Source organism: Pan troglodytes, chromosome 2, assembly GCF_028858775.2.
Source record: "Pan troglodytes isolate AG18354 chromosome 2, NHGRI_mPanTro3-v2.0_pri, whole genome shotgun sequence".
In the NCBI taxonomy this organism is placed as follows: Eukaryota; Metazoa; Chordata; class Mammalia; order Primates; family Hominidae; genus Pan; species Pan troglodytes.
The window spans coordinates 55,497,810-55,514,642 of NC_086015.1; the positions used below are offsets into that span (position 1 = coordinate 55,497,810).

Here is a 16,833-nt window from a genome sequence, read left to right on the forward strand (position 1 = left end):
TATACACTTTATTTTTAATGATTTTTTTACGGACAGGGTCTCACTCTGTCACTTAGGTTGGAGTGCAGTGGCACAAGCATGGCTCACTGCAGTCTCGACCTCCCAGTCTCAAGTGATCCTCCAGCTTCAGCCTCCCAAGTAGCTGGGACCACAGGTGCACACCACCATGTCCATCTAATTTTTTAATTTTTAGTAGAGACGGGGCCTCATTATGTTGCCCAAGCTAGCCTCTAACTCCTGGCCTCAGGTGATCCTCCCACCTCAGCCTCCCAAAGTACTGGGATTACAGGCATGAGCCATCACATCTGGCCCCCACACCACTGCATATACACTTTTTTAAAAGTATAAGCAGGGCAATATGAGCTCCATATTCTTGACAATGGTTAATGAAAAACTCAAATTTTATAATAAATTATATATATAATTAATACAATAATATGTATTAATAAAAGTCTCCATTTGGCACTTAGTTAATATTTACTGAATCTCTAATATTAAGCGGTACTATGTTCTGTGCTGGGCATATAACAGTAAATAATTATTGACACAGTCCCACCATCCCAAGATTCATTATCCAGGCTGGGTGAGGTGGCTCATCCCTGTAATCCCAGCACATTGGGTCCCAAGATTCATTATCCAGGCCGGGTGTGGTGGCTCATCCCTGTAATCCCAGCACATTGGGTGGCCAAAATCTGAGGATGGCTTGAGCCCAGGAGTTCAAGACCAGCCTGGGCAACCCAGTGAAATCTTGTCTCTACAAAAAAAATCAAAAAATTTGCCAGGCATGGTGGCACATGCCTGTGGTCTCAGCTACTCAGGAGGCTGAGGCAGGAGAATCCTTGAACATGGGAGGTCAAGGCTGCAGTGAGTGATCGTACTAATGCACTCAGCGTGAGATGCTGTCTTAAAAAAAAAAAAAAAAAGATGTGTAATTCAATAGAGGTGACAGTTGGGAAAACAAGTAATACCATGAGTAAAGGATGCTACCGAAGCCCCTAGGAGGGCACAAGACCCCTGAAGAAGAATCAGAGAAGGCTTAAGAGAAGAAGTGATTCCAAGCCGGGATGTAAAAGACGAGAAGGAAGTATCTAAGGAAACGTTGGAGGAGAGGAGGGCCAGAAGGCAAGAACTGAAACTGCAGAGAACAAAGTTCAGAGACAGATTTGGTTTTTACACCAAACTAAGAAACTTAAAATTTGTCCTGAAGGTAATAGAAAGCCATTAATGGATTTTAAGCAAGAGGGTACCATAATTTCTGGGCTATAAAGTGAAGAATGAATTAGAGGAGGACAAGACAAGAAGAAACCAGTGAAGATGTTATTTCAGTAACCAAGTGAGAAATTGTTGGCTAAACGGTGGTCTAGCTAAACTGGGGTCTGGTGACAAGAACAGAACTGGAGGGATTTGTGAAGTTTAAGGTGAAGGGAGTAATAACATCTGTAAGTTCACTGTATAAGAGAGCTTGGAGGCGTAAAGGACACTTTATAGCTGACTAGACAAGGACATCGTTACTGAGCTAGAGAACAAAAGAAACAGATTATGGAGAAAATGGTCAGACACGTAAAATTCGAGGTGTATATGGGAGACACCCAGAAGGAAATGTCTAGAAGTGATCTGAAACTAAGAAAGAGACATTGGTGATATAGAAATAAATCTAGAAGTCAACATAATACAGATAATAATAGCTAATACTGGCTGGGTGCTGTGGCTCATGCCCGTGAACCCAGTACTTTGGGAGGCCGAGGCAGGTGGATCACCTGAAGTCAGGAGTTTGAGACCAGCCTGACCAACATGGAGAAACCCCGTCTCTACTAAAAATACAAAAATTAGCCTGGCGTGGTGGTGCATCCCTTGTAGTCCCAGCTACTTGGGAGGCTGAGTCAGGAGAATCACCTGAACCCAGGAGGCAGAGGTTGCAGTGAGCCGAGATCGCACCACTGCACTCCAGCCTGGGCAACAAAAGCGAAATTCTGTCTCAAAAAATAAATAAGCAAATAAATAAATGATAATACTAGCTAATACCTACTGGGCCTTCATTGTGTGCCAGGCTCTCTGCCAAGCACCTTCATGCTTAATTTCATTCAAGGAGTACAAAAAAGGTTTTAAATGCTATTAACTCCATTTTATAGACTAGAAAAATAAGGCTGCAGCTGGGTGCAGTGGTTCACATCTGTAATCCCAGCACTTTGGGAGGCCAAGGTGGGTGGATAACTTGAGGTCAGGAATTTGAGACTAGCCTGGCCAACATGGTGAAAGCCCATCTCTACTAAACATACAAAAAAATAAGGCAGGTGTGGTTGGCAGGCACCTGTGGTCCCAGCTACTTGGGAGCCTGGGGCAGGAGAATCACCTGACCCCGGAAAGCAGAGGTTGCAGTAAGCCAAGATTGTGCCACTGCATTCCAGCCTGAGTAACAGAGCCAGACCCTGTCTCAAAAGGAAGAAAAGAAAAAGAAGGCAGTGAGAAAATAAAGCTTGAAGAGGCTTAAGTCTGTCAGTGAACTATGGAGCTGGATTTAAATCCAAAACATGGACCCCCAAAGCCCACGTTCTCAAGCATCATGCCATCCCACCTTCAAAAACAAACCTATCAGCCACAATTTGTTGAGCAATTACTATGTTCAGGAGCTGAGTAAAATATGTATATTCTTATTTACTCCTCACATCCTCCTCAAGATAGACAGAAAGCACCTTTCTATCCCTCTACATGCCCAATGCATACCCCACAGTGTCAGTGCAGAATCATGCTGTATGCATCACTCTTATTTTTCCATTGAAAAACTGAAGAGGGCCCCTATATTCTCAAATTCAAAATCATTTTGCCCAAGAATGAGCGTAGATACCTTGGGAGGCCTCACCAATATCAAAGTACATACCAAAGAGAAAGCATTATGGCCACAACCAGGACTTTGGCAAAAAACTCTACTCCCAACTTTGTCAAGGCCTTAGGAGAAGGCAAACTATTCACAAAAAAACAATAAAGATACAGCATCTACAGATGATAATCGCTGGAGAAAAGTAAGAAGCAAACCTACTGCATTCATGAAATCATCATTCTTGAAGAGTATTCTCAGCAAGTGGCCCAGCATACACTCTGGATCAGCTCGACCTACCAAGAGAAGAGGGGAGGAACAAACAAAGGAATGAGTAAGTCATCCCAGTCAAGCAACTTAGACCTCTGGAAAGGCACCTGGGTTTTTATAAGCACTAATAAAATGCCAGCAAAAATAATCAGAAACAAAAGATTATTGTGCTAAATTAGATTACATAAGAAACATGCTTTAGGCCAGCCGCAGTAGCTCATGCCTGTAATCCCAGCACTTTGGGAGGCTGAGGCGGGCAGATCACGAGGTCAGGAGTTTGAGACCAGCCTGGCCAACATGGCGAAATCCCGTCTCTACTAAAAATACAAAAATTAGCCAGGTGCAGTGGCGGGCGCCTGTAATCCCATCTACTCGGGAGGCTGAGGCAGGAGAATTGCTTGAACCCAGGAGGCGGAGGTTGCAGTGAGCCAAGATTGCACCACTGCAATCCAGCCTGGGTGACAGAGGAAGACTCCGTCTCGAAAAAAATAAAAATAAAAAGGGACATGGATGAAGCTGGAAACCATCATTCTCAGCAAACTATCGCGAGGACAAAAAACCAAACACCTGTTCTCACTCATAGGTGGGAATTGAACAATGAGAACACTCGGACACAGGAAGGGGAACATCACACACCGGGGACTGTTGTGGGGTGGGGGGAGGGGAGAGGGACAGCATTAGGAGATATACCTAATGCAAATGACGAGTTAATGGGTGCAGCACACCAACATGGCACATGTATACATATGTAACAAACCTGCACGTTGTGCACATGTACCCTAGAACTTAAAGTATAATAAAAATATATATATATAAAAAGAAACATAATTTAAAAATAACAATGTAAAAACTTGAGACACTGCTCTCTAGCCTTCCCATCTCCTAGCATACTGCCTATACAGCACTGCTGAATTAAACAAATGAGCACTAGATCCAGATGAGCATCACCAAGAGTATACAAGGTCTACAAAAGAATCATAAAGGAACCTAAGAGAGAGAAAACTTCTGACTCCCCATCCATAAAAAGGTAGGAAGCATGCTTCTATTGATGGGTGGCCTGGAGAAGACTGGCTCCAAGTCCAACCTCTCCTTCCACTACAATGACAACAGCAACAGAGATGCATGCTCAAACATGTAAGGACACCCTGGGTCAGGGTGACAGGGGTGAATTCCACCAAGCAATCACTAACCCTAAAGATACAATAACCTTGCCCATCTTAACTTAGCTCTTGTGGAAAGAAAGGAGGCCAGGGGCCTAGGATCAACTCAATGCATAGCCTAACGATAAAAGAATTAGTTGATGGAAGGGAGAATTACTGGTTTGTTGTTGTGTTTTGAGATGGAGTCTTGTTCTGTCGCCAAGGCTGGAGTACAGTGGCTCAATCTTGGCTCACTGCAACCTCCACCTCCTAAATTCAAGCGATTCTCCTGCCTCAGCCTCCCGAGTAGCTGGGATTACAGGTGCCTGCCATCACGCTCAGCTAATTTCTGTATTTTAGTAGAGTCGGGGTTTCACCATGTTGGCCAAGCTGGTCTCGAACTCCTGACCTCAGGTGATGTGCCCGCCTCAGCCTCCCAAAGTGCTGGGATTACAGGTATGAGCCATCACACGCGGCCTGGTTTGTTTTTAAAACAGAAACCTCTATTTTATTTCATTTCCTTTCTTTCAGAGCATTTAGAGAGGCAAATTTAGTCAAAACATACAATAGAGAATGAAGACAAGATGTGAGCTGCTGATATGTTTTTACCAAGCTGTTAATTAGTATCTCAAAGTAATTCACAAAAAGAAACATCAGAGAAAAGTATCACAAAAACAAACAAGGACCGTAGTTACCTAATGTTAGCTGTTTATAAATCATGAAACTGAAATCCTTATTTTTAATAAAGAAATAATGCCACTGACAAATATTGCTTAACATTAAGAGGAAAAAATTGCTTTGTAAGCTCTACTGAAAAATGTCATATCTTTCTCTGTCTCTCCCTTCTTCCTCGTTGCCATTTAATCCATCTCCAGGCAATGACATTCAGCATGATTATCTATCTTTTAATGCTTTTCATAATCCTATGCATTAACTTAATTTCTGATTTCACATTCACTTTCATACTTCTTCATGCTCTGATTTGAGTTATTGAAGATGTGGGTTAAATGGTGAATATTCCTCTGTAGTCACAAGTAGGGATGTCCAGGACAACAGCAGCAGATAACATCACATAAGCAACTAGACTCTCAATTTGAAATGCCTAGCTTACATGTGAGAACAAAAGTATAAGAAATAGCAGTAAACCCTGGAACATTCAGGTGAATATACAATGTCCTTATTTTTATAACTCGCACTCATTCACATTCTTTTTCCACACACAAATTTTTTTTTTTTTTTTTTTTTTTGAGACAGAGTTTTGCTCTTCTTGCCCAGGCTGGAGTTCAATGGCATGATCTTGGCTCACTGCAACCTCTGCCTCCTGGGTTCAAGCGATTCTCCTGCCTCAGCCTCCTGAGTAGCTGGGATTACAGGCATGCGCCATCATGTCTGGCTAATTTTGTATATTTAGTAGAGACGGGGTTTTTCCATGTTGGTCAAGCTGGTCGCAAACTCCCGACCTCAGGTGATCCTCCTGCCTCGGCCTCCCAAAGTGCTGAGATTACAGGCGTGAGCCACAGCGCCAGGCCAAAATTTCAGACTCCTCTCCACAGAGGACTGCTTCAGGCTATCAAGCTTACATGTACTATGGGCCCATGCATGACTTCAGCTTTGCCCACTGGTGATCTACCTTACAGTAAACATAAAATGGCAGTCTCAAGTCCCTCATAATTCTGTACCACTGTAGCAAATTCCATACCAAAGCAGGTGCTATCATGGCTTTAATTAGCCCAAAATTGGCCAGGCTCAGTGGCTCACGCCTGTAATCCCAGCACTTTGGGAGGTGGAGGCGGGTGGATCATTTGAGGTCAGGAGTTCAAGACCAGCTTGGCCAACATGGTGAAACCCTTTCTCTATTAAAAGTGCAAAACTTAGCCGACTGTGGTGGTGCATGCTTGTAATCCCAGCTACTTGGGACACTGAGGCACAAAAATTGCTTGAACCCAAGAAGCAGTGGTTGCAGTGAACCAAGATCGTGCCACTGCACTCCCGGCTGGGCGACAGAGCAAGATGCCATCTCAATAAATAAATAAATAAGCCCAAAATAAACCAAATTAACACGAGAAGGCATACTTTAGTTCTCAAGACACCAAAGCAGACATAAGCGTCAAGGTTCCAAATATCAACTTCCTAACTAAAAGCAGGACACTGAATGCTTTCTCAACTATATTTCCCCAACAGTAAAAGGATAATTATTTAGAGGATAATTATTATTAGAAAGATGAAGGCACAGAGAAGAACACCTTTTGTTTTTATGGTTTAAAAAAGTTGGTTGGGCACAGTGGCTCATGCCTATAATCCCAGCACTTTGGGAGGCCCAGGCGGGAGGATAGCTTGTGTCCAGGAGTTCGAGACCAACTTGGGCAGCAAAGCAAGACCCCATCTCTACAAAAAAATAAAAACTAAAAATCAGCCAGGCATGATGGCACACGCCTGTAGTCCCAGCTACTCAAGAGGCTGAGGTGGGAGGATCGTTTGAGCCAGGAGATCCAGGCTGCAGTGAGCTATGATCATGCCACTGCACTGCAACCTGGGCAACAGAGTGAGTACCCATCTCCAAAAAAGAAAAAGTCTGAAAGGAAGACGATTTTTCTTTTTAATTCTTTGTCATCATATCAACTGAGTTAACTAAAGTACACCTACTTCTGTTCCTTTAGGTTAGTTATGTGATATTCGATTGGCAAATATCAAAAATATTTCCAATTTTTTCCAGAAATTTATTTTTCCTCACTGGCTCCACCTTGAGCAACATTTTAACAAATAAAAGGTCTTAAAACTTACCAGAAAAGACACTATTTCAATTCAAAAATTTTCCCATAAGCAATTTTTCTTTTTTAGAAAAGAAAAAAAAGACCCTCGCTTTAATAAAAGTGTCTTAAAAGAAAAAAAAAAGACCCACACTTAAGAGCACAAATCTTACCAGGATGTCGATCATCAAATGGGTCTGGATCCCCTTTACGATACTCTTCAGTTTCTTTTTCAATCAATTGAGACATCCTAGCACAAAGGGAACAAGGGGTCAACTCTGGACAAGCATAAAAAAATGGACCACCACTACAACAGTCAATTCAACGGTCAAGGTAGAAAATAAAAGCAAAGTTAGAAAAAGACTATTTCTTCTGATGTACATAGAAATCTAAGCAATTATCTCATAAAAGAGTTTCCTCTCCCAAACTCATTCTTTTTTTTTTTTTTTTTTGACAGTCTCGCTCTGTCGCCCAGGCTGGAGTGCAGTGGTGTGATCTTGGCTCACTGCAAGCTCTGCCTCCCGGGTTCATGCCATTCTCCTGCCTCAGTATCCCGCACAGCTGGGACTGCAGGCGCCCACCACCACGCCCGGCTAACTTTCTGTACTTTTAGTAGAGATGGGGTTTCACCATGCTAGCCAGGATGGTCTCGATCTCCTGACCTCGTGATCCACCCGCCTCAGCCTCCCAAAGTGCTGGGATGACAGGCGTGAGCCACCACAGCTGGCCCCCAAACTCATTCTTATATAAACTTTCCCTTCTTCAAAAAATAACATTACCTTCACCTCAGAAACCAAAAATGTAGGACTCATCTTTAAAATCTTCCTTTTCTTGCCGGGTGTGATGGCTCACGCCTGTAATCCCAGCACTCTGGGAGGCCAAGGCAGGAGGATCACCTGAGGTTGGGAGTTCGAGAACAGCCTGAACAACATGGAGAAACCCCATCTCTACTAAAAATACAAAATTAGCTGGGCGTGGTGGCACATACCTGTAATCCCAGCTAGTAGGGAGGCTGAGGCAGGAGAATCACTTGAACCTGGGAGGCGGAGGTTGTGGTGAGGCGAGAGATTGCGCCACTGCACTCCAGCCCGGGCAACAAGAGCAAAACTCTGTCTCAAAAAAAAAAAACCTTCCTTTTCTCCTCCCTCTCCCACAACAATTTCTGTTAGCTCTACTACAAGGTACTTCCTGACTCACATCACTTCTCTAATTCTTGACCACTCCTATCCTCATCCAGACCACCATCATCAACTACCTGGATTACTTCCAATGGTCTTTTTACCAGTCTCCTTGCTTCCTGCTTCCATGTCTGATCTGATGCAATTCATTCTCCAACTTCCAATGACTTACCACAATACCCTGAATTAAATCCAAGTACTACTATGGCCTGCAATTATCTGGCTTCTGCCTGCTGCTTCCTGACCACTTCTTCCACTCCTCCACCCTCCTGCATTAACCTTCGGTCACTGTTCTTCAAAGAGCCCAATTTCACTCCTGTTTCAGGGTTACAGTGCTATTAACTCAGCTGGTAACATTCTTCCCACCATCTAAGCCTCCACCCCTGCCCCAAGTAACTGTTCATCTGCTTTCTCTCACTACAGGTGAGTTCTGCCTGATCCAGAATTTGTTTTCTTTTTTTTCTTGTAGAGATGGGGTCTTGCTATGTTGCCCAGGCTGGAGTCTAGTGGCTATTTACAAGCATAAACATAGCACACTACAGCTTCAAACTCTTGGCCTCAAGCAATCCTCCTGCCTCAGCCTCCCAAGTAGCTGGGTCTATAGGCACGCAACACTGTGTCTGGCTTGTTCCAGACTTTCACATAAATTGAACCATATAATCTTTTTAAATCTAACTTTCACCTAGCATGCTTTGAGAGTCATCCATGTTGCTGAATGTATGAAAAGTTCTGTTTCATTAATGCATTTTTTTTTTTTTTGAGATGGAGTTTCACTCGTTGCCCAGGCTGGAGTGCAATGGCGCTATCTCAGCTCACCACAACCTCCGCCTCCCAGGTTCAAGCGATTCTGCTGCCTCAGCCTCTTGAGTAGCTGGAATTACAGGCATGTACCACCACACCTGGCTAATTTTTGTATTTTTAGTAGAGATGGGGTTTCTCCATGTTGGTCAGGCTGGTCTCAAACTCCTGACCTCAGGTGATCTGCCCGCCTCAGCCTCCTAAAAGTGCTGGTTATAGGCGTGAGCCACCACGCCCGGTTATTCATGCATTATTTATAAAACAAGAAAAATGGCTGGGCACAGTGGCTCATGCCTGTAATCCCAACACTTTGGGAAGCCAAGGTGGGCCGATCACCTGAGGTCAGGAGTTCGAGACCAGCCTGACCAACATGGAGAAACCCCATCTCTACTAAAAATACAAAATTAACCGGGCACGGTGCCACATGCCTGTAATCCCAGCTACTCGGGAGGCTGAGGCAGGAGAATCGCTTGAACCCAGGAGGCGGAGGTTGCACTCCAGCTTGGGAAACAAGAGCAAAACTCTATCTCAAAAACAAAACAAAAAAAAAAAAAAAACAAGAAAAATTACTATCTGGGTGACCTAAGACTGACACTCTATAATAATGACAAGCCAATACAAGACTATCATACTCTCCATCTAACATGCTCTGTCCTAAGTCAAACTCTCCTATGTGCTTATTTCCAGGACACTATACTTTCTAGTCTTTTTTTTTTTTTTTTTTTTTTAAGAAACAGGGTCTAGCATGGGCGACAGAATGAGACTCCATCTCAAAAAAAAAAAAAAAAAAAAAAAAAAAAAAAACACCAAAAACCAGAAAAAAAAAACAAACAGGGTTTCACTCTGTTGCTCAGGCTGGAGTGCAGCAACACGACTCATGGCTCACTGAAGCCTCAACGTCCCAGGCTCAAATGATCCTCCCACCTCAGGCTCCTGAATAACTGGGACTACAGGAACACCACCATGCCCAGCTAACTTCAAAAATTTTTTGTAGTTGGGGATTTGCTCCCCAGGCTGACCTCGAACTCCTGGGCTCAAGCCCACCTTGGCCTACCAAAGTCCTGGGATTACAGGCATTGAGCCACCACACCCAGCCTTGCTAGTCTTTTTTTTTGAGATGGAGTCTCGCTCTGTCACCCAGGCTGGAGTGCAATGGCACGATGTCGGCTCACTGCAACCTCTGCCTCCCACGTTCAGGCGATTCTCCTGCCTCAGCCTCCTGAGTAGCTGGGATTACAGGCATGTGCCACCATGCCCAGCTCATTTTTGTATTTTTTTTTTTTGGTAGAGACAGGGTTTTGCCATGTTAGTCAGGCTATCTCAAACTCCTAACCTCAAGTGATCCGCCCGCCTTGGTTTCCCAAAGTGCTGGGATTACAGGTGTGAGCCACCACATCTGGCCCCTTCCAGTCTTAAGAATTAAACTCTCCTGGCCGGCGCTGTGGCTCATGCCTGTAATCCCAGCACTTTCGGAGGCTGAGGCAGGCGGATCACCTGAGGTTGGGAGTTCGAAATCAGCCTGACCAACATGGAGAAACCCCGTCTCTGCTAAAAATACAAAAAATTAGCCAGGCATGGTGGCGCATGCCTGTAATTCCAGCTACTCGGGAGGCTGAGGCAGGAGAATCGCTTGAACTCAGGAGGCGGAGGTCACGGTGAGCCGAGATCGTGCCATTGCACTCCAGCCTGGCCAACAAGAGCAAAACTCTGTCCCAAAAATATAACTAAATAAATATAAAAGAGTTAAACTCTCTGCAAAAATTACTGGTCCACTCTAATCAAGCTTCATAAGTATTTCTGCTTTTTCTTCCTTTCCCTCTAAACTCTGAAACCTCTCTTTAACACAAAGGGCAATCACACAAAATAATGTATGTGTACTTGTTTTTTTTGTTGGTGATGGTTTTTTTTTTTTTTAAGTTTTTTTAAGAGACAGGGTCTCACTGTCTCTCAGGCTGGACTGCAGTGGCGCAGTGGCACAATCGTACCTCACTGCAGCCTCAAACTTCTGAGCTCAAACAATCCTCCTGCGTCAGCTTCCCAAGTAGGTGGGACTACAGGTGTGAATCAGCATGCCTGGCTTTTTTTTTTTTTTTTGAGATGGAGTCTCACTCTGTCGCCCAGGCTGGAGTACAGTGGCGCAATCTCAGCTCACTGCAACCTCCGCCTCCCAGGTTCAAGCAATTCTCCTACCTCAGCCTCCTGAGTAGCTGGGGTTACAGGTACATGCCACCATGCCCGGCTAACTTTTGTATTTTTAGTAGAGATGGGGTTTCACCATGTTGGTCAGGCTGGTCTCTAACTCCTGACCTCATGATCCACCTGCCTCGGCTTCCCAAAGTGCTGGGATTACAGGCGTGAGCCACTGCACCCAGCCTTATACCTGGCTATTTTTTTAATTTTTTATATAGATAGCATCTTGCTATGTTGCCCAGGCTGGTCTTGAACTCCTGGACTCAAGCAATACTTCCACCTCAGCTTCACAAAATATACTTAGAATTATATATTGTAAAATCTACTAGTATCAAAAAAGAAAAAAAAAAAAAACAAAAAGATCTACTAGTATCCTCAGTTGAAACTAAGAAATATAACAGAGAAGTTAAAAATATGGCCTCTGGGCCAGGCACAGTGGCTCATGCCTATAATCCCAGCACTTTGGGAGTCCAAGGTGGGAAAATCACTAGAGGTAAGGAGTTAGAGACCAGCCTGGACAATATAGTGAAATCGCCCCCATCTCTACTAAAAATTTAAAAACTAGCCAGGCATGGTGGCAACACATCCTGTAGTCCCTGCTACTCAGGAGACTGAGACTGGAAGATGGCTTGAGCCCAGGAATTCAAGGCTGCAGTAAGCTATGATAAAACTGCTGCACTCCAGGGCCCGGCGTGGTGGCTTACGCCCGTAATCCCAGCACTTTAGGAGGCTGAGGCGGGCAGATCATGAGGTCAGGAGATCAAGACCATCCTGGCTAACACGGCGAAAGCCCGTCTCTACTAAACATACAAAAAATTAGCCGGGCATGGTGGCAGGCGCCTGTAGTCCCAGCTACTCGGGAGGCTGAGGCAGGAGAATGGCATGAACCCAGGAGGCGGAGCTTGCAGTGAGCCGAGATTGCGCCATCGCATTCCAGCCTGGGCGACAGAGCGAGACTATGTCTCAAAAAAAAAAAAAGGTGGCTTTTGGAGCCAGATTTTCAGGGTTCAAATCTGAGCTCTTCCACAGTGTGAGACACTCTGGGTAAGTTATTTAACCTCTCTGTGCCTCAAGATAATAGTCTCTACGTTACAGAGTTTCCCTGGGTTTCAGTTAATTAGAATAAAACCTGACAAGTAAGAGCTCTTTAGGTGTTAATTGTGGGGTTTTTTTCTTCTGTTTAGTCTTCTCATTTTCCAAGAGTAATTGGCATCATAAAAACTGGGAATCGGGCCAGGCGCAGTGGCTCACACCTGTAATCCCAGCACTTTGGGAGGCTGAGGCAGGTGGGTCACTTGAGGTCAGGAGGTCAAGACCAGCCTGGCCAACAGGGTAAAACCCATCTCTAGTAAAATACGAAAATTAGCCAGGCATGGTGGCGGGCGCCTATAATCCCAGGTACTCAGGAGGCTGAGGCAGGAGACTCACTTGAGCCAGGGAGGCAGAGATTGCAGTGAGCCAAGATCGAGCCACTGCACTCCAGCCTGGGTGAGAGTGAGACTCCATCTCAAAACAAACAAAAAACTGAGAATCAAAAATAGGAAAAACAGTTAATTTAGGGTAACTATTGACTGGGATGAGGCAGGAGGGTGCAATCTGGTACTCAAGTTCTACTATAACTTGATCTCGATAATGGTCTTAAAAAAAAAATCCATCTAGCAGAGTACTTTACAGTATATAAATTATATCTCAAAAAAAAAAAAAAAAGGCCAGGCGTAGTGGCTCACGCCTGTAATCCCAGCACTTTGGGAGGCTGAGGCGGGCAGATCACGAGATCAGAAGATCAAGACCATCCTGGCTAACACGGTGAAACCCTGTCTCTACTAAAAATACAAAAAAATTAGCCAGGTGTGTTGGCGGGTGCCTGTAATCCCAGATACTCAGGAGGCTGAATAGCGTGAACCCAGGAGGCGGAGCTTGCAGTGAGCTGAGATCGCACCACTGCACTCCAGCCTGGGCAACAGAGCAGACTCCGTCTCAAAAAAAAGACCAGCCTGGCCAATGTGGTGAAACCCTGTCTCTATTAAAAAAAACACAAAAAATTAGCCGGGCTTGGTGGTGGGCACCTAATCCCAGCTACTTGGGAGACTGAGGCAGGAGAATTGCTTGCACCTGGGAGGCAGAGGTTGCAGAGCCGAGATCACACCACTGCACTCCAGCCTGAGCGAGAGTGAGACTCCATCTCAAAACAAAACAAAAAAAAGCCCACTCGCACAGCTTTGACCAAAGCCAGCCCCTTTCAACAGAATCAAGTCAAAGGCTAATAAAAGGATGAATTCAAGTTACAAAATGACATACACTGTTCTTACGAAACTGTCAAAAGATCATAAAAATAACGGTCAATAAAAGAGCAGACAGGCCTAAAATTCATTTGCTCTTCATGGAATATACTAAAACACCCAAACCTGCAGCCAGATGAGTGAAGAAAAAAAAAAAAAAAAAAAAAAAACCTAGAACTATTTTAGAAAATATCCAGTAAAGAGACCCACAATTTGGTGAAGGAGGGAAGTTACCCCTGATTAAAATAAAATAAACTGACCAGCCTGGGCAACCTGGCAAAATCCCGTCTCTACAAAAAAAAAAAAAAATACAAAAATTAGTGGAGCATGGTAGCATGCACCCCAGCCACTCAGAGGGCTGAGGTGGGAGGATCACTTGAGTCCAGGAGGTTGAGGCTGCAGTGAGCTATGATCACAACACTGTACTCCAGCCTTGGGGGGAAAAAAAAACAACACTGGAATTGGAGTCAAAACCCAGGATTCTAACCTAAGTTTCCACTGCCTCGCTATGCAGTTTTTTGCAAGTAAATCTGAGAATGTCTATCATTTAATGATGTATCTTTCAGAGATACTTTGAGTGACAAATAAGGAAGGTGAAGTTCAGATAAGTGCCTCTTACAGTTCTGACACCAAAAAAAGTCCTCAAATATTTGTTGAGTGGAATGAACTGATTCACTCATTTTCTTTCCATTCTGATAACCCCTTTAATATTTACAAACCTTCCCATTCCAGTAGCTTTTATATATATATATATATATATACACACACACACACAAACCATACTGCCTGATTTGGAACTTCATCATTATATACTATTTTGTGCTACTATGCATTGTTCCTTATCAGTTAGTTTTTGTTGTTGTTGTTGTTGTTGAGACAGAGTCTCTCTTGCCCAGGCTGGAGTGTAGTGGCACAATCTCAGCTCACTGCAGCCTCGACCTACCTGGCTCAAGCAATCCTCCTACCTCAGCCTCCTGAGTAGCTGAGACTACAGGCACGTGCCACCATGCCTGGCTAACTTTTGTATTTTTTGTAGATACAACAGTCTCACCATGTTGCCCAGGCTGGTTTTGGGCTCCTGAGCTCAAGCAATTCACCTGCCTCAGCCTCCCAAACTGCTAGGATTACAAGTGTGAGCCACCATGCCAGGCCTCCGTTAGTTTTAGTTGCTTCCCAGGTAGTTATCTCCTTGAGGACAGCCCCCCTCTATTTTAGGCTTTGCATGGCTGAAGAGCATAGCATAGTGAAAAAGTTGAGGATAAAATATGATAATGTAAAATAATGTTGAAAATAAAACATTAAGTACTTTTAGTATAAGTGCTCAAATATTTCTTGAACAAGTGAATGAATCCACATAACCATCCTCATTAATGACTCTCCTCCTTTCACAGCCACATCAATTATACACGTTAACAGCACAATATTTAAATTCTCTAATTCACTGTGGCTGCATTTCAAGTATCTTGTTTAATAGTTGGTGTTTAATTATTCTTTTTTTGTTTTGTTTTTTTAATTAAGACGGGGTCTTACTATGTTGCCCAAGCTGGTCTTTAACCTGTGGCCTCAAGCGATCCTCCTACCTCAGCCTTCCAAAGTGCTGGGATTAGAGGCATAAACCACTACATCTGGCCTAACTTTCTTAATCTCCAATGCCTCTACCAGTTAAAATCCAGTTTCTGCCAGTCAGCAATAATCCTGTTCCTTAAAAAAAACTGGTATTTTCACATGTTCCCCATGTATTAAAAGCAATTAGGAACAATACATTTATCCCCATTTAGACTTTCATAATATTATAGTTCTTTCTCCATAAAAAGTAAGAGATCACTGCACAAACAAAAAGATTTTTTTAACAGTTATGATATTGAAGATGAGACGTTAAGAATCCCCACATTCCAGTGACCTTCTCCTTAGAAAACCCATGAGCACCCCTCCCCAGCCTTTACTTTTCACTTTTTCTCCATCTTGACACATTTATTAAATAAAATTATATACCATACAGTTATTATGAACCAGGCAGTGGACAAATGATCATTTGAGGAGACACCAATAAAAAGACATAGTCGTAGGCCAGGCATGGTGGCTCACGCCTATAATCTCAGCACTTCTGGGAGGCCGAGGCAGGTGGATTGCTTGAGTCCAGGTGTTCAAGACCAGCCTGGGCAACATAGCGAAAACCTATCTCTACTAAAAATACAAAAAATTAGCCAGGCAGGGTGGTGTGTGCCTGTAGTCCCAGCTACTCCAGAAGCTGAGGTGGGAGAATCAACTAAGCCCAGGAAGTTGAGGTTGCAGTGACCCGAGATCACGCCACTACACTCCAGCCTCGGCAACAGAGGGAAATCCTGTCTATCATAGCTGGGCACGGTGGCTCACGCCTGTAATCTCAGCACTTTGGGAGGCCGAGGTGGGCAGATCACGAGGGCAGGAGATCGAGACCATCCTAGCTAACACGGTGAAACCTGAAACCTCATCTCTACTAAAAAATATAAAAAATTAGCCCAGTGTGGTGGCGGGCACCTGTAGTCCCAGCTGCTCAGGAAGCTGAGGCAGGAGAATGGTGTGAATCTGGGAGGCAGAGCTTGCAGTAAGCCAAGATCGCGCCACTGCACTCCAGCCCGGGCAACAGAGCGAGACTCTGTCTCAAAAAATAAAATAAAATAAAATAAAATTATAGTACAATGTGGTATAATGGGGGAAAATTAAAATACATACATATGAATGACAGGAGTATTAAAACAAAGTGGTGGCCAGTATGGTGGTTCACACCTGTAATCCCAGCACTTTGGGAGACCAACGTAGAAGGAACATTTGCAGTGAGGAGTCTGAAAACAGCCTGAGCAACATAATGAAACCCTGTCTCCACCAAAAAAATCAAAAAATAAAAATTTAGCAGTGAGCTATAATCATACCACTGCACTCTATCCTGGGTAACATAGTGAGACCCTGTCACTAAAAAAAAAAAAAAAAAAATTTTTTTTAATGATGGGGAGCCCAAACCTACCTATGAAAGTCAAAGTCAGTGAAGGTTTTACAGACATGATTCTTGAACTACTTCTTATAAGGACTAGGCCTGCCATGCAGACATGCCAAGGAAAGGCATTTCAGGCCAAAGAAATACCAAGTGTAAAGGCACAAAGACATTAAAAAATACGTTAATCCAGCCGGGCAGGGTGGCTCATGCTTATAATCCCAGCACTTTGGGAGGCTGAGGTGGGCGGATCATGAGGTCAGGAGTTCGAGACCAGCCTGGCCAACACAGTGAAACCCCATCTCTACTAAAAATTCAAAAATAAAAAGAAAAAAAAAAAAAAAAAAAAAAAAAAAAAAAAAAAAAAAATTCAAAAATAAGCTGGGCGTGCGTGGTGGTGGGCGCCTGTAATCCCAGCTACTCGGGAGGCTGAGGCAGGAGAATTGCTTGAA

General features: G+C 43.9%; 1 protein-coding gene across 25 annotated transcripts in view; it reads right to left on the reverse strand.

Moving 5' to 3' along the window:
• The window catches only part of DCAF1 (DDB1 and CUL4 associated factor 1), a 110,251-nt gene that overhangs the window by 68,429 nt on the left and 24,989 nt on the right, over positions 1–16,833 (reverse strand). For 14 of the 25 annotated variants that reach the window (XR_010155218.1, XR_010155217.1, XR_010155221.1 and 11 more), the window contains 2 exons: positions 7,142–7,218; positions 3,035–3,108 (listed from right to left, as the gene is read on the reverse strand). Coding sequence is in view for 11 of the 25 variants with exons in the window: in XM_016941181.3 (XP_016796670.3) it covers positions 3,035–3,108; positions 7,142–7,218 (151 nt within the window). In the remaining 14 variants the exon portion in view is untranslated. The remainder of the gene's footprint in view (positions 1–3,034; positions 3,109–7,141; positions 7,219–16,833) is intronic. The other 11 variants (XR_010155230.1, XR_010155225.1, XR_010155229.1 and 8 more) reach the window with 1 other exon arrangement.